This window comes from Felis catus, chromosome C1 (assembly GCF_018350175.1).
Source record: "Felis catus isolate Fca126 chromosome C1, F.catus_Fca126_mat1.0, whole genome shotgun sequence".
Taxonomy (NCBI): domain Eukaryota; kingdom Metazoa; phylum Chordata; class Mammalia; order Carnivora; family Felidae; genus Felis; species Felis catus.
In genome coordinates, this window is record NC_058375.1 from 220,653,696 (window position 1) to 220,670,648 (window position 16,953).

The 16,953-nt window shown below is 66.1% G+C and overlaps 1 protein-coding gene and 1 long non-coding RNA gene across 19 annotated transcripts in view; one reads left to right on the top strand and one right to left on the bottom strand.

Moving 5' to 3' along the window:
• Nucleotides 1-16,953, bottom strand: part of KIF1A (kinesin family member 1A) — a 100,973-nt gene that overhangs the window by 40,995 nt on the left and 43,025 nt on the right. For 8 of the 18 annotated variants that reach the window (XM_023259987.2, XM_023259986.2, XM_045034732.1 and 5 more), the window contains exons 11-22: nucleotides 11,299-11,374; nucleotides 9,717-9,795; nucleotides 9,191-9,333; nucleotides 7,175-7,308; nucleotides 5,404-5,483; nucleotides 5,033-5,108; nucleotides 3,018-3,097; nucleotides 2,666-2,772; nucleotides 1,847-1,930; nucleotides 778-958; nucleotides 582-654; nucleotides 340-433 (exon numbers count right to left, since the gene is read on the bottom strand). In XM_023259987.2, the coding sequence (XP_023115755.2) occupies nucleotides 340-433; nucleotides 582-654; nucleotides 778-958; nucleotides 1,847-1,930; nucleotides 2,666-2,772; nucleotides 3,018-3,097; nucleotides 5,033-5,108; nucleotides 5,404-5,483; nucleotides 7,175-7,308; nucleotides 9,191-9,333; nucleotides 9,717-9,795; nucleotides 11,299-11,374 (1,207 nt within the window). Of the gene's footprint in view, nucleotides 1-339; nucleotides 434-581; nucleotides 655-777; nucleotides 959-1,846; nucleotides 1,931-2,665; nucleotides 2,773-3,017; nucleotides 3,098-5,032; nucleotides 5,109-5,403; nucleotides 5,484-7,174; nucleotides 7,387-8,718; nucleotides 8,746-9,190; nucleotides 9,334-9,716; nucleotides 9,796-11,298; nucleotides 11,375-16,953 lie in introns of all 18 variants that reach the window. The other 10 variants (XM_023259973.2, XM_023259983.2, XM_045034729.1 and 7 more) reach the window with 2 other exon arrangements.
• LOC123379331 lies at nucleotides 10,444-12,530 on the top strand. The gene is made up of 2 exons (XR_006583685.1): nucleotides 10,444-11,456; nucleotides 11,942-12,530. It is a non-coding gene; the product is annotated as an uncharacterized LOC123379331 (long non-coding RNA).

The following is a 16,953-nucleotide window of genomic DNA, read 5'->3' on the forward strand; positions in this document are numbered from 1 at the left end:
GGGAAAGAGCACCAGCCTGTGCAGGCAGGACACACGGCAGGGCGGACGAGCAGACACCACACCCTGCCCGCACCGTGCTCCCCACCACCTGGGCCGTTCCTGCCATAACCTGCGTGCGCGAGCACACGCCTGCGCTTTCCCGCTGCAGCGCGGCCTCCCCCAAATCCTGCCTCCGTGGGGGCTTCCCGGGGACAAGGAGGCCTCGCTCCCTGAGGGGCGGGCCGGGGACCCCGAGGGCAAAGGCGCCGACCAGGCGCCTGGGGGCTCCTCGTGCCCGAGACCCCGCCCGGCCCCGGCCCAGGCGCTGCCCACCCCCCCCCCACCCCCCGAGCCTCTCACCCTCGTCCTCCGGCTCCTCGTCCTCCTCGTTCGCTTCAGAGAAGCACCTGGAGCCCATCTGCTTCTGCAGGGCCTCCAGCTTGCTCTCGTAGTCCTGGCCACGGAGGGAGGAGTGTGGGCCCACGTGGAGGCCGGGCCCCTTCACGCCCCGCCCCCGGGCCCGACCCCTTCAGGCTCCCCCACCCCCGGCCCGGCCCCTTCATGCACCCCCCTCCCGGCCCCCGCCCAGGCCGGGCCCTCACCAGCCTCTGCTGCTCCAGCAGGTAGGTGGCCTCCTCTCGCTCACGGCGGTACTGGTCCTCCAGCTCCTGGAGCCTGCGGGAGGGGGAGCGGGAGCGGGCGCGGGTGAGCGGGTGAGCGGGCGCGGCGTGGGGGTGGGAGGGGATGGAGCGCGGCAGGGGAAGAGGGGGCGCGGTGACCCGCAGCCTCGCGCCTCACCTCTGCTCCATCTCCTGCTTCATGTCGATGCCCTGCTTCTCCAGCAGCTCGCGCTGCGCGAAGGCCCAGTCCACGGGCTCCGCGGGCGTCTCTGCGCAGGGCGTGCGCTCGCGCTCCTGCCGTGCCTGCTCGGGGTGGTTGAACCGGAACACGTGGCTCTTCCCCATGATGATGCGGTTTCCTGGGGGACAGAAGCAAGGCCGGCCATCGGGGGGTAGCCTGTGGCCTTGGGGGTGGCCTCAAGGGGTCAGGGCGGGAAGACGGGAAAAGTGGAGCACCGGCAGGTCCCCCAGGCTGGCCCGCCCCAGGGAGGGCCACCAGGAGCCACCCGGGTCGGCTCCGGACCAGCCAGCCACCTACCCCGTGGCCGGGACCTGACTCTCTCCCCAGACCCACCCCCTCACCACCCCCCCCCCCCAATATACAGCAGCCAGTGATGTTTGCAAAACAGTCCTGGGGCTTTCTCCAACGTGCGGTCCTGTGCACAGCCCACACATGTCACCCCCAGGCCAGCCTGGTCTCCTGCCCCCAGGCCCTGGCCCTGGCCACTCCTCCACACCTGTGGGCTGTGTGTGCCCCCACCCCCACCCTGCAGGATGCTGCAGCACGGGCTCACGGGCCCTTCCCCTCAGTACCCGCCTCGATGGAAGCAGGGCAGGGGCCAGGGCCCCCCGTCTGTATGTGCCCAGGGCCAGGGTCCCCCGGTCTGCAGGACCCTCCAGGCAGACACGTCCACCAGGGCTGTAGCACCCACCGTCTTGGACAGTCCTGCCTACAAGGGCTCTTTGGACAGCCTAGTTTCCTTCCGACTTAGGGCCCACGGAGCAGGCTCAGCTCCTCCCACACCAGCCCCTGGTGTGTCCTCCCTAAAGCCTCCCTCAGCTCATCCCCCACCACCTTGGCCAGCCACCCTCATTTAGTCACCCTCACTTGTCCTCCCTGCCCTGGGGCCCAGGTACCAGGAAGGAGACACCGAGCTGAGGCCTATCCTCCTGAGTGCGTGGACCCCAGGCCTAGTCCCGAAACTGCAGGGGAGAAAGAGACACCTGTCTCCAGGCCCTAGCCATACCTGACCGCAGGATGCTGGGCTCCGTGACTTTCTTGCCATTGACGTACGTGTCTGCCCCCTCACAGGGTTCCAAGGTCACCACGGCTACATGACAGAGATGGGGAGGGCAGAGAGTGAGGGACTGTCATCCTCGAGTGGCCATGCCCTCTGTCCGCATGCAGGGCTCGGCTCAACTGGCTACCCAGGTGTGGCCCGCATCAGGCCTCTCTCATCCCTGCTAGCTGCAAAGCCTGATGGCCGCCAGACAATACATCGTGTGGGCCCTGGAGAAGCCAGAGGAGGGCTGCACCCCATACGACAGGTGAGGGTGACGCCCGATGGGGAGGTGCCTTTGCCCCAGTCAGAGAACCAGGTGGGCACGGACGGGAAACAGTGGCTAGTGTGTCCCCAGGGGTCCCAGGGGTCCCAGAGCCCCCTAGAGCTTTGTGCCCATCCCAAAGAGGAGGGCAGGCGTTGGGAGACAGAATTCCGTCCCCAACCCTACTCAAGGCCATCGCCCTGAGGTGACTGGCAGGCAGGCTGGGGACACGGACAGATGGCCGCGCCACGGCCAACAGGAGAGTGCGGTGTAAAAATAGTCCTCCAGCCCGGATGGAGGTTCATTCCTCACGGCTCCCCATTCTCCTGCCCACGGAGACCCCCAGACCACTCGCGGCGTGGGGAGGGAGCTCCCGCGTCCACAGCCAAGCCCTCAGAACACCGTTGTAATGGAAGGGCTTTGCCGGGACGGACTAGGGAGCGAGGGCTGACCCACAGCCCCGCTCAGGCCTGACGGTCAGTGGCGCCAGGGCAGAGGTGGGGACTGAAGGGCAGAGGTACCTTCGCTGCCGCCCCGGGAGTCGCTCCGGAAGACACAGTGCTCCTCCTTGATGAAGTGCCCACTCAGGACGATGTCCTGCCGCCTCTCCGCATCCTCCCGGCCCACCCTGGGGAGGGGCGGGGGACGTCAGCACTGGCAGGACCCAGCGCACCCGTGCCGCCACCCGCTGGCCTGCCCGCGCATCCCCGCAGGGATGCCCCAAGCGCCGCCCCGCCTGGGAGAGCCATGTGGCCCAGGGTGGCCTTCGGCACTGTCTCCAGCAGCCAGCACGGGGGACAGCAATGCTGCAGCACATACCCAGGCTTGGCGGCCCCTCTGCCAGGGAGCCTGCCCCACCCTGACGACCCCCACCTGGTGATCCCGTCCTTGATGTAGTACAGGAGACACTCGGACATCAGCGGGTCCTCATTCAGGTTGACGAGATGTGGTGTCTGGGGGGAAAGGAGGGTCACCTCTCCTGGGGAGGCGCCGGGGCCCAGCACTGACGTGCACCTGACCTGTCTCTCCTCAGGTGCCAGACCGCCACCAGCCTAGGCCTGGCCTCCTGGGGACGCAGTGTCCTCCCGGTCTGGCTCCCGTGAGGAGCCCAGGGAGCTCAGAACCAGGCAGTAGGCGCTTAGGGGAGCTGGGAACCTGGGGATTCTGAGGGCTGTGGCGGGCCCTCAGATGTGCAGGGCGCAGGCCGGGTCCCTGCAGGGCCCACGGCACCAGGCTCTGGGTCTGTTGCTCCACCCTACAAGGGGACTACAGGCCCTCAGTCCAACTGAAGCGCCCAGGAGCTGAGGTCCCAGTGGATCTGAGAGTCCAGAAGGATCAGGACACTGGCCAGGGAGGGATCTGGCCTGGGGGCTTGGAGCACAGCTTGTAAAGGAAGTCCCTGCTGAGCCACCCAGCTCGGACCCGCTCTCCTGTCCACGGGCCTACCAAAGGCGACCAGCACCCGCCAGCTGCCCTGTCCTCCGCAACATGCCTCCCTCCCAGGGCACTGGGGCCCTAGACATGCTTCCTGAGCTCAGGAACGCCACCCCTGACTGTGTCCCAGGCCAGGGTCCTGCAACATGGTGAAGGCTGGGACAGCTTCCTCGGTTTCCCGCTTGGCACCTTGGAACAAACCGCCTCCACTTTAAGCTATAAATCCCACGATGCACCACCAACGCTCCTGTGCGGGGCTGTGAAGTCCTGGTCATCAGACACTGGGGACAGCGGTCCCCAACCGCCCCCTCTCCCAAGCAAGGGGAACGGTGCTCGCCCTGCAGGGCTGAGTGGGGGGGCCCAGCTGGCACGGGCACTTCCCCAGAGTCCCAGGAATGCTGCCCTTCTCAGAAGGAGGTGTCCTCGGCGGTCCCTAGGGCCATCCTCCCACTCCTGGGCAGTGCCCAGATCCGGGAAAACCAACCAAAGGCACCAGGGTGCCAAGTGTCCCAAGAGCACCTGCTCCCACAGCTCCGGGGTACACCCCACCCTCCGGGAAGGGGCAAGTTACCCCAGGAAAACTCAAGGCCTCTCCAGAAGGCACACGAAGCAGGGTGTGAGCTGCTTCTCAGCCTGCCCCGAGTCCTTGCAAGCACTCCCACCCCCGCCTCTGAGCCTCAGCACTGTTGTCCCCCCAGCCTGGAGCACACGAAGGCGGAAGAAGCCCGAGGAGCCTGGCCCTGTCCCCAAGGAGCGGACACCTGGCCGATGCACGCATCACACTGGCGTCCACACATCTCTTCCCACAGGGTCCCCGACGGCACCGTGGGGGCTCCATGCGTGTCTGGCTTTGGGCATTGGTGGCACAGAGCACCCGCCGTCCCAGACAGAGCCAGGGTGAGGGGCCAGCCACACGAAGATGCTCCCAGGAAGGCGGGCAGGAGCTTCCTCACTAACAAAGTATCGAGGGCAGGGCCCAGAGAGTCCGGAGCTGTGGTCAGAACACACGGCCACCACCTCCTTGGAGGCTCCCCGGCTTAGAACGTAGCTCCTGAGGGCTCGAGGCTCTGGCACTCTTTGGGGTGGGTGGGGGGCCTGGTCCTAGAATTATCAGAGACAGCTTCTCCCCAAACGCTCATGCCGTGCCCCACCTGAGCTACTGAGGAGGACAGTGCTCTGGAGGCCCCTCTAGTGACGGGGCCAGGTCCTGTGAGCGAGGTGGGCCCGGGCGGGGGGAGACTTGAGTGCCAGCTGGGATAGCCAGACCCGACTTTGGCTGAGCTCCAAGAGGGTGTCTCCCCCCACTGGGGAGGTGCGGCTGTGGGCGAGCGTGGCCCCCGGGGCCCGGACCTGTCCCCTCTCCTCCCAGAGGAGCCGACACCTCACAAAGGGCTGTGGGCCGCCCGGCCCTGTCCCGGTCAGGGCTGCACCCCAGAGCTAGAAAGAGCACCTACCTTTTTTGGAGAAAACACACCCAATGTGCCGCCGTCCTCCCTCATGGCCACGCCCATCTCGGCCAGCAGTGCTTCCCTGTGGGGACAGTGTCTGGGTCAGCTCGAGCCTCGAGGCCGCAGGACCTGCCTGGCCCCCAACCGACCAGTCGGCCGTGGGCTCTGGCCACACGGCCCAAGGCGGAGCCCGGGTGGCGTCCCATCCGGTCAGAGAGTTGAGGCGTCCGGCTGGAGGGACTGGTCTCCTGATCAGGGATCAGGTCAGTGGGGCCATTGGTGATGGGGCAAGAGTCGCCGGGTGAGAGGGCACGGCCACCCCCAGGAGCGGGGGCCCGGGCTGGAGCGCTGGAGTCCTCGGCTTCCCCGCCACCCACCTCTCCATCCGGATGGCTTCCGTCCGCCGTAGCTTCTCCTCCCAGGTCTCGTTGAGCTCGGCTATGATCTTCTCCGTCTCCTGGGCAGCGGAAAAGAGCACAGTGAGGTGAGGGACCTGTGCCAGGAGCGGAGGCCAGGCGGAAGGGCACCGAGACCCCAGTCCCCAGTCTGGTCAGGCGGCACAACGCCTGAAAGGTCAGGGTGAAGGGCTGAGGAGCTAACGTGTCCAAGGACACAAGTCTCTCCCGTGGACACAGCCAGACGGTAGAGGAAACGGCAAAATAAACCTGGAGGGAGAGAAACGCACACATACAAGGACACTGAGAGACACATGGGGACCCTGTGAGACACGCAGGACACTGAGAGACAAGCAGGGATGCTGAGAGACACGTGGGGACACTGAGAGATATGCGGGGACCCTGAGAGATACCTGGGACATGGGGAAGCACACGGGGACCCTGAGAGACACATGGGGACCCTGAGAGACACGTGGGGACCCTGAGAGACATGTGGGGACACTGGGAGACTCGTGGGGACCCTGGGAGACACGTGGGGACACTGGGAGACATGTGGGGACACTGAGAGATACCTGGGACATGGGGAAGCATACAGGGACCCTGAGAGACACATGGGGACCCTGAGAGACACATGGGGACCCTGAGAGACACGTGGGGACACTGGGAGACACGTGGGGACCCTGAGAGACACGTGGGGACACTAGGAGACAGGTGGGGACACTGGGAGACATGTGGGGACACTGAAAGATACCTGGGACACGGGAGACACACATGGACCCTGGGAGACACATGGGGACCCTGGGAGACACGTGGAGACACTGAGAGACACGTGGGGACCCTGAGAGACACGTGGGGACCCTGGGAGACACGTGGGGACACCGAGAGATACCTGGGACACGGGAGACACACAGGGACCCTGGGAGACATGTGGGGACCCTGGGAGACACGTGGGGACACTGAGAGACACATGGAGACCCTGGGAGACACGTGGGGACCCTGGGAGACACGTGGGGACACTGAGAGACACAGGAGGACCCTGGGAGACACGCGGGGGCACTGGGAGACACACAGGGACCCTGGGAGACACACGGGGATACTGGGAGACACATGGGGACACTCAGAGACACGTGGGACCCTGGGAGACACGCGGGGACACTCAGAGACATGCAGGGACACTGCGAGACACATGCGGACACTGAGAAACTGATTCCAAGGCACAGGTGACCCTCAGCCGCTGCCGGGACAGGGGACGAGCACTTCTGACATCGGCACCAGCTCCCGGTTACCTTCCCAGCTGCCCCCCCGGTGGGCAGCCTGCCCCACCCGTGCCCCACGCCAGCCACGGTCCAGCCTCTGTCCAGCCTCCGTGCTTCTGTCTCCGAGGCCTGGACCCCCCAGCCCCACACAGCCCGGCACCCCAGTCATCCGCTGACGGAACGCCAATAAACGAAAAGGCAGCCCGCCCGCCGCTGGGCCGCTGCGGGCCAGGGGAACACTCCGAGCAGGTGTGAGCACAGAACCCCCAGGACCCGCGCCTGCCCTGCTCAGCAGGCGGGGACCCCTCGGTGCTGGGCGCCAGTGGGGGCACCGGGGGTGGGGCCCAGACTCCGTCTGCACCCATCCGTGCGGCCGCTCCGCCTCCAAGCCGGCCCACCCCGCGCCGTGAGCACGGCCGTGCCAGCGGGAGACGTCCCGGGCCTGCCCCCCGTCCCCCCCCCCCCGGGGGTGGCGTCCCCGCCGGCCGATCCCTCACCTTCAGCCTCTCGATGGCCTCCTCGCTGCCTGGGGCGAACAGCATGCGCTCGTGCAGGCTGGACACGGAGGCGGCGCGGCTGGACAGGGCCGAGAGCGAGGACGAGGGGCTCATGCCCACCAGGGTGTTGGTCACTGTGGAGAGATTGTCAGGGGCTGGACTCAACTCCGCCCCGCCACGGTTACGGTTATTGTTCTCAAGGTCGGACACGTCTATGGGAGGAAGGGAAGGAGAGGGCGGGCAGACAGACGGGAGGGAGAGAAAAGAAAGACCAAGTTGGGAAAAAGCAAGAGGCAGGTGAAGAGAGGCAGGAAACAGACACGGCCGGCGGGTGCAGCCTGGGGCCCAGCGCCGCACAAGCACATGCAAGGCTGCCCACCACCTCCCCGCCAGGGCGCAGCCCCCCGGGCCCGCCCACCACCCCGGCACCCGCTCGAGCGCCTCTACCCTCCGCACCTGCCCGGCCCTGAGGCCCGTCTGCTTTCCCTGCGCCTGCTCCCAGGCCGCCCGGCGGCCTCTGTCCGGGAGCGGCCTCCCCGCACCCCCACCCCATCCACCACCCTGTGCTGTCGCTGCCCTGCGGCCTTCCTACGCCCGGGGCCCCGACACCCGTCCTCATCCTCCCTGCCACGGGCGCCCACCCCTGGCACCCATCACCCGCCTGGTCGGCCATGCACCCCCCAGCTGCGAGGACTGCGCTGTGCTAACTGTCCAGCCCCACCGGGCACAGGAATCTGCCCCGAGAACACCCTGGAGGAGAGGTGAACTGGGAACCCCTAGGGAGCACGTCACTCCTGCACCCCGAAGAGCCTGCTCTGGGACCAGGGTCTCCTGGCACTGGGGTGCCCAGAGAGCCCGAGGCCTGGGATTTGAGCTAGGCCACCCCGGGTATGGGAGATGCCCAGAGCCCTCCTGGCAGAAGCAGACACACAGCAGAGCAGCGGCAAACATAGGACAGCACGGGGCGCTGGGGCAACCGAGGGCACCCTGTGGCCCCTGGGTCGGGGAGGCACCAAACCACATGTCCATGCCGCAGGGAGCCAGGCCCAAGGCCAGAAGGGCACACGGGCGCTTCCAGGGGAAGGTGTGTGCGGTGTGGTCTGGGGGAGGCCGGAGCTGGGAGCCGGGGGACAGGCCCCGAGCCTCGGCGGGCCCTCCAGCTCTCCCGGCCCTCCGGCGCCAGCTAACATTCCGAGCTTGCCAGGCCTCTGGCACTGCGGGGCGCTCGGACAGGCCGAGTTCAGTCACTTCCGGCCTGGCAGGGCCTCGACTGCACCAGGCCTCCCTGTGGCCTCAGTTTCCCACACAGACACGGGACTGAACCCGGAACGCAGGCTCACAAGGCAGCATGGCCTGCATCCACCTAGAGGGTGTCTGCGAACAAGACGGCTGTTGTCCCCAGCCCCTGAAAGAGGGGAAGGCAGAGGAGGGCTGGGCGGGCCCCTCCCCGCCATGCTGCCCTACACCCCGCCGTGCTGCCCTACGCCCCGCCGCCGAGCAGGCACAGAAGCGGGGATGCGGAGAGCAGTGAGGGGGATACACACATTTGGGTCCTCCGGGTACAGTGTTGGCTATGGGGAGGGGAGGCGTGGGGGAGGAGGAGAGACAGAGAAACAGAAGAACAGGTTTGTCTCCAGAGGGTCTGAGGCACGCGGGTCGCAGGCCGGGCATCCGACAGGGTGGCAGGGGTCTTCGGGGGACGCACGGAGACCGCTGCAACCCCCTGCGCCCACGGCACGCCCATGTGGCTTCCAGGAAAAACGTCCGTGGCCTGCCTGGGCCAGCTCCAAACCCAAACCATGCAGTCCACCCGGGTCGAGGACAGAAACCCCAGCCTCCCGCCAGGGGAGCCTCGCACGGGGACTCAGAGCAGGGCTAGGATTCCGGTGGCAAGGCCACAAAGGCCGCCTGACCGGTCCCGGCCGGGCCGCAGCCGGCGAGCGGGTGGCCGTCCCCAGGAGGGAGGCCACTCTGGCCCGGCTGCCCTGCCCAGGACAGGCGGGCACAGACACTCACTGTCGGTGATGTCCCCGAGACCCTGAGCGTACAGCAGGTCCCGCAGTCGGGTCACCTCGTCCTTCAGCTCACGGATCAGCTTGTTGTTGGGGTCCTCGTTGATGACGGCGTTACAGCGTATCTGTTTGGCCCGGTCGGCGTACCTGGACGGCCAAGGGGACTGTGGGCTGTGCCAGTGCCGGGCAGGCCCGAGGGCACCCGGAGCCCTGCCCGGGGCAGAGCCGTGGTGGGGAGGGCCTCAGTAGCGGGGACCCAGGGGCTGTGACACAGGGCAGGGGCTCATGCCACTTGGAGTCAGGGGGGCCACTGGCCGGAGACCCACAGGGGGCCTCACCTAACCCTGCCCCCTTTCGGGGGAACTGAGTCCCCAGGAGGAGCAGGGACAGGGTGGTATCTTCTCCCCGTGGCGGGGCCTTCGCGTCTGGGCCTGTGGTCCCAGGGACGAGCGAGCAAGTCCCATTGCCGGGGGGGGGGGGGGGGGGGGGGAGGGGGGGGAGGACGGGGCCCACCTCCCCGGAGGACACACCTCAGCGTGCTCAGAGTCTCGTCGTAGTTGATGTCTGCAGGGCTCAGGGCCGCTACCATCGCGGTCCTGGAGTTCCCGCCTGCGGGAAGAAGGCCAGCTCGCGGGGGCTCCTCCCCCCACCCTCCTGCCCCTCCCCGCCTGCATGTACAGCTGGGGAGGCCAAGGCTCAGAGAGGTAAACTGCGTCACGGGCCAACTGTGGGAACGGGGGGTCCGACTTCATCACCGCAGCGGGTACCTCGGTCATTTTTCTCCCGCAGAGTGCTTTGCTCGAATTTGGGTTTATTCTCAACCACCAGTCTTCCCTCCCCACACTGAAGAGAGGAGCATTTCCTCTCACGCTCAGGATAATTTCTTGAGAAAGTCAACGTTCGTTTCAATTCAACTCCAGGTGCAATGATTTCTTTCACTTCTATCTTCCTCATTCGGAAGATTTTTCTCGGTATTTAAGGTCAGATTCCCAGCCCGGGGCAGCACGGAGCCCGGCATCAGGTAACACACTGCGCGAGGAAATGGATGTTCGACTTCAGTTCAGACGCCGAAGGATCACTCGCAGGCTCTGAGCGGAGCGGGGGCTGGGGGCCGTCGGCGCGGTCGGGTCAGCGGCCCGGGCAGCCCTTGGGACGGCTGCCTGTCCGTGCTCAGGGTTGGGACCGATGGCCTCTCCATTGTGACCTCAGGGACGTGTGTCCCGGGAGTCATGTGCCCAGGGTGTGGCCCCACACAAACTGAGGTGACAGCCTAAAGGGCTCGGGCGCCAGGCTGGGCTGTGGGGGGCTCCCCCTGTCCCCACCCTGGGGCCGGCCCCCGCCCTGTGGCAAGGCCTCCTTCCTGGCCTCGGGTGAAGAAACGCATTCCTGGCACATACCATCCGCTCTCGGTGGGGCTCACCTGCCTCCCGGAGCGCCCAGGTGGCGCCCGTCGCTAGTCTGAGCTGAGGAACAGCCAGACTGCTTCCGGGGTGCAGGGTCAGCCAGCCGGGACCCCCACACCACAGCCGTGGAGCTGAGGAAGGCTGTAGATCCCAGCTGCCTATGTTCACCGGGTCAACCCGTGACTCAGTTTACCTTCCTGGGTGTCGGCCTCCCGAGCTGTAAACGTAGCCAGGGAGGACCCCCACGGTTGTTTTCGGGTTGAAGGGATCGGGATTGGGAACGTTTCAGTCTCCATCTCCCTCTCTGTCTCTCGGTGGCCCAGAACTCAGGGAGAAGGCGTGACGTGTGGCACCTCCCGAAAGCCCAGCAAGCAAGCAGGGCTCCCCAGAATCGCGGAGTCCCCGCGAGGGCGGGGGGTGGGGGGACGTGGTCCGGGTGTCACGGGCCTAAAGCGGGAGCAGCGGCACAGGCGTGTGTGTCCTGTGGCCCCGCGGGCCATGCTGCGTCCCCGCACTCGCTCTCCTCGGCCCTTCGCTGGCCACCAGCCCGGGCCCTCCGGAAGGACCCCCCCAGGTCTGCCTCCACCTCAGCCCAGAAAGGGTGAGGGGCCTCCTGGTGGTTGGACGCCCCTCCCCAGGAGGGAGGGCGGGACGGCGGCCCAGGGTGGAAGTTAGAACCCGGGGGATAGGCGACCCCGAGAGGCCTCACCTAGGTTTTCCCGGAGCAGCCAGGTCAGCACGGAATCTCGGTAGGGAATGAAATCGGTCTTCTTCTTTTTCTTGTTCTGTGGGGGAGGAACACTCGAGGTGAAGCCTGAGCCCGCCAGAAGGGAAGGGAGCCGGAAGGGCAAAGCACGGGGTCTGCGGGTGCGTCCCCCAAACCGAAGGCTGGCGTGGAAGGCGGGGCCGGGCCGGTTCTCAAGGCCTCTCCCCACCGGAACCCCAGGGTGCTGCCCCCGGGCGCCTGCACTCAGGGCTGGGAATCCCTCGGGTTCCTCCCTCGTCTGTGCCGTCGCGCGTCTGGGCCGCGCAGCCCGACACGGCCGCGTGTCCTGCCTCCGCTCCGTCAGAAGGGCCGGTCTGAGCCCACCGCCCCCTCCTCGGGCCCCACCGTCAGTCCCGCTGACTAAACAGCCAAGGCCCCGCTGCTTTACGTGACAACGCGGGCCTCTGCCCACGCCCGTCGCTCACGCGTCTCCCTCACTGAACTCACCTCCCCTCCCCTGCCCTGCAGTCCAGGGCACAGGCCCCTTCTTCGGTAGCCGCTCCTGCCCCCGCCCGCCGGCCCCAGGACGAAGCGTCCTCCACGCCCTCGCCTACTCCTGTGCCTCTTTCTTCCTCCATTCCGGCAGATAGAGGACATTCAGAACCCGGACTCCGGCCACGCGACGGCCGCTGGGCCCCGCGCCCCGCGGACACTGCTTACGGACTGACCGAGGGAGACCGCTGACCGCTCCCTGGGGACGCCGCTGATGGAACGAGGGAGTCCGCTGACCGAGGGCACCCGGTTACTTTCCACCGTCTCCTCGTTCATGCACACAGTTGCTTGAAAGTATTTGTTGGGCCCCCGCAGAGGCCACCGGACACGGCCCTGTCCCCCAGAGCCCTCCCGGGAGACGCACACGGGCGCCACCACGAGGGCTGTGCCTTTTCTCTAGACGCAGGCTCCTCCGTCGCTGTTCTTCAGGCTGATTTCCAAGAGGCGCTCCCCTAGATCTCGGAGGGCGCCTGGGGCGCCGGGGCGGCTCGGCCGGTTAAGCGTCCGACTTCGGCTCAGGTCACCATCTCACGGCTCCTGAGTTCGAGCCCCGCGTCGGGCTCCGTGCCGACAGCTCGGAGCCTGGAGCTGCCTCGGACTCTGTGTCTCCCTCTCCCTCTGCCCCTCCCCTGCTCAAGCTCTGTCTCTTTCCCTCAAAACTGAATACACATGAAAGAATCGTTTTTAACTGTGAAAGCTCTTGAGGCACGCGGTCAGAGCCGCGCCGGCTTCGCGGAGAGCGGGTCTGAGGGCCCATCTCACAGCACCTCGTCGGCACCCAGGGCCTTCTGTTCTCCTTCGAAACGTGACGGATGGAGACTGTATTTCTACCTCGTTTTTTGCCGATTTAATTCCCGAGGCCGAACCCTCTGCCACGTTTGTCGCATTCCTCGTCCCCACGGTGAACGCCCTCTGGGCACACGGGCCCTTCGGCAAGGACCCCCAGAGTCACCTTCGATGCCGCCGCGCCCTCGCCGCGGCCCGCTCCGTCCGCCGGCAGCCCCCCCCGATCGCTCCCGCCCCCGCGTCTCCCCGAGCCCCCCCCGCCCCCCCTTCTCCCCCGCCTTCCCGGCCTCCGTCGTCTTGCACCCGGATCGCCGCCACGCCGACTTCCGTCCTCCCGGCGGCCGCACCAGACCGCCCGTCCCCAGTCGCCTCGTCGCGCGGCGGCCCGAGCAGCGCGGGCCGGATTCGATCAGACTTCACGAGCCCTGCCCGAAGCCCGTCCGCTCGCCCCGTCGAGCCGCGGTCAACCGGCGCCCGGCACGGACCTCCGCGGGCCTCCTCGCCTCACGAGGACGTGTCCCCACGCCCCCCCGCTCCGGGCCCTGGTCCTCAAAAACTCCCTCGCACGATTCCCGCGCAAGTTTCCACCGCGGCTGCCGGGGTGCCTCGCCGATGACCTCACGGCCCCTCACTCCTCCCCCCCACGGCGCCCCACGCGCTCCCGCACGACTCATCACACGGCTCGTGACGCGGCTCCTCGCATCGGCCCCTCTCCGCACGCTCCGACACGGTTCCTCAGAGCGCACGCCGTCCCTCGCGGTCCCCGAAGGGTCCGCGCGGCGCCGCGTTCGGCCCCACACACGCACCCCCCACACAGATCCCGCGCGACCTTCCACGGCTTCACGTGCGTCCCCTCGGGGCCTCTGGCGGCCCTCCACGCACATCAGGCCGTGCGCGCACCGCCCCGAAAAGTTCCTCGCGGCTCCTCAGACGCACCCCCCTTCTCCCGCCGACCAGGAGGGAAGCGCGTGCCTAGAGCTGCGCCGGGAACGGCGTGATGAACCGCACCGAGGCCGTGCGGGGGACTCTGAGAAACCGAAGAGAACCGTGTGAGGGGTCGCGGCCTGTCCCTCCCCCGGCTTTCCGCCCGTCCCCACACGGCTCCCACACTTCCCCACGGCGTTGCCCGCGCTTCCACACCGTCTCTCGGGGTTCACGCACGTTTCCCCACAATGCCTCGCACGGTTCCCCGCGCGGCTCTATCGCGGTTTGTCCCGCAGTTGCTCTCCCGTCCTCCCAGCCCCCGCCACACCCAGTTCTACCCGGTTCCTCACGCTCCCCAACGTGGCTCCCCCCGTCGCCCCAGAGCCCCGCACCGTCCTCCACAAATGTCCTCAAGGGTCTCTCACACGCTTCCCACGCGGTCCGCCCACACCATTCCACGCGCTTCTTACGGCCCCACGAAGCGCCTCACAGCTCTCCACTTGCACCCTCGGCTTCTCGCACGGTTCCTCGCGCCTTCGTCACACCGTCCTTCCCTGGTTTCCCACGAAGCTCCGCGCACAGGCGCGCGCCCCGCCCTTCACGGTCCCCTCACACGCGTCCACACGCTCTCACACGCTGTTCCCCGGAATTCCTCACACGGCTAGCTCCCCGCACACCTTCTCACGCGCTTCCGCACACCTCCGCGTGCCGTTCCCGCACGGCTCTTTATAGGCCCTGCGAGCGTGCCTCTCGCTCTCTCCCGTAGTTCCCGACGCTTTCTTCACACGGTTCCTCCCGGTTCCTCGGTCTGTCACACGTTTTCTCTCACGGTTCTTCCCAGTGCCCTCAGGTCCCCACAGAGTCCCTCGCGCAGTTCCGCGCAGTTCTCTCTCACGCGCTTCTCCACTAACGCCTCACAATTCCCCTCCTAAGTCACCGCTTTTGCACACGCCATCCACACCACCGCTCCCCACACGCTTCCTACGTGGCTCCTCGCACGGTTCCTTACAGTCCCTCACGCGGTTCCTCACGCTTCCCCACAGTTTCCCACACGGTTCCTCAGAGCTCCTCACGCCTCAGGCTGTCACACACACGCAGTCGCACAGTTGCTCACGTTCTCCATACAGCTCTTGCCCGGTTCCTCACACCATCCACGCAGCTCCTCGCGGTTCTTTCACGGCGTTTCACGCATTACTCCCCACTTCATACGCTTCCTCATGCAGGTTCCCTGGACAGCTCCCCACACGGATCCCCGGAGGTTGCTCACGTGGTGCCTCTCACAGACCGCAGTTCCTCACACAGCCCTCTACGCGGCTCCTCGGAGATCCCTCACACCATCCCCACGCTGTTTCACACAAAGTCCCACAGTGGCTCACGCGGTCCACGTACAGTTTCTCACAATTCTTCACGTGTATTCACATGCAGTTCCCACAGATTTCCCGACACAGCACGTCCGACTCCCAGCACAATTCCTCCCCCGGTTCCTCACGGTTCCTCCCACAGTTCTTCACACGGTTCCTCCCGCGGTTCCTCCCGCGGTTCCTCACGGTTCCTCCCGCGGTTCCTCACAGTTCCTCCCACGGTTCCTCCCGCGGTTCCTCACGCGGTTCCTCACACGGTTCCTCACAGTTCCTCCCGCGGTTCCTCCCGCGGTTCCTCACAGTTCCTCCCGCGGTTCCTCCCGCGGTTCCTCACAGTTCCTCCCACGGTTCCTCCCGCGGTTCCTCACGCGGTTCCTCACACGGTTCCTCACAGTTCCTCCCACGGTTCCTCCCGCGGTTCCTCACAGTTCCTCCCACGGTTCCTCCCGCGGTTCCTCACGCGGTTCCTCCCACGGTTCCTCACAGTTCCTCCCACGGTTCCTCCCGCGGTTCCTCACAGTTCCTCCCACGGTTCCTCCCGCGGTTCCTCACGCGGTTCCTCCCACGGTTCCTCACAGTTCCTCCCGCGGTTCCTCACAGTTCCTCCCACGGTTCCTCCCGCGGTTCCTCACAGTTCCTCCCACGGTTCCTCCCGCGGTTCCTCACGCAGTTCCTCACGCGGTTCCTCACGGTTCCTCCTGCGGTTCCTCACACAGTTCCTCATGCGGTTCCTCACAGTTCCTCCCGCGGTTCTTCACACGGTTCTTCCCACGGTTCCTCACACGGTTCCTCACACGGTTCCTCACACAGTTCCTCCTGCGGTTCCTCACGGTTCCTCCTGCAGTTCCTCACACGTTTCCTCACGTTTCCTCACGGGGTTCCTCACGCGGTTCCTCACACGGTTCCTCACACAGTTCTTCATGCGGTTCCTCACAGTTCCTCCTGCAGTTCCTTACACAGTTCCTCACGCGGTTCCTCACAGCTCCTCCCACGGTTCCTCACACGGTTCTTCCCACAGTTCCTCACACAGTTCCTCCCGCGCTTCCTCACGCGGTTCCTCACACGGTTCCTCCTGCGGTTCCTCACACAGTTCCTCATGCGGTTCCTCACAGTTCCTCCCACGGTTCCTCACATGGTTCTTCCCACGGTTCCTCACACGGTTCCTCACACAGTTCCTCCTGCGGTTCTTCACATGGTTCCTCACAGTTCCTCCCATGGTTCCTCACCGTTCCTCCTGCAGTTCCTCACACGTTTCCTCACGGGGTTCCTCACACAGTTCTTCCCATGGTTCCTCACATGGTTCTTCCCACGGTTCCTCACACGGTTCCTCACGTGGTTCCTCACGGTTCCTCCCATGGTTCTTCACACGGTTTCTCCCACGGTTCTTCACACAGTTCCTCCCACGGTTCCTCACAGTTCCTCCTGCGGTTCTTCACGGTTCCTTCTGCAGTTCCTCACGCATTTCCTCACGGTTCCTCACGGGGTTCCTCATGCGGTTCCTCACACGGTTCCTCATGCAGTTCTTCACACGGTTCCTCCCGTGGTTCCTCACAGTTCCTCCCACGGTTCTTCACGCAGTTCCTCCCACGGTTCCTCCCACGGTTCCTCATGCGGTTCCTCACGTGGTTCCTCATGCGGTTCCTCACACGGTTCCTCACGCCGTTCCTCACAGTTCCTCCCACGGTTCCTCACAGTTCGTCCCACGGTTCCTCCCGCGGTTCCTCACGCAGTTCCTCACACGGTTCCTCACAGTTCCTCCTGCGGTTCCTCACAGTTCCTCCCGCGGTTCTTCCCACAGTTCCTCACATGGTTCCTCACACAGTTCCTCCCGCAGTACTTCACATGGTTCCTCACGGTTCCTCACGGTTCCTCCCACGGTTCCTCACGGTTCCTCCTGCAGTTCCTCACATGTTTCCTCACGTTTCCTCACACGGTTCCTCACACGGTTCCTCACACAGTTCTTCATGCGGTTCCTCACAGTTCCTCCCGCAGTTCCTCACATGGTTCCTCCCATGGTTCCTCCCACGGTTCCTCC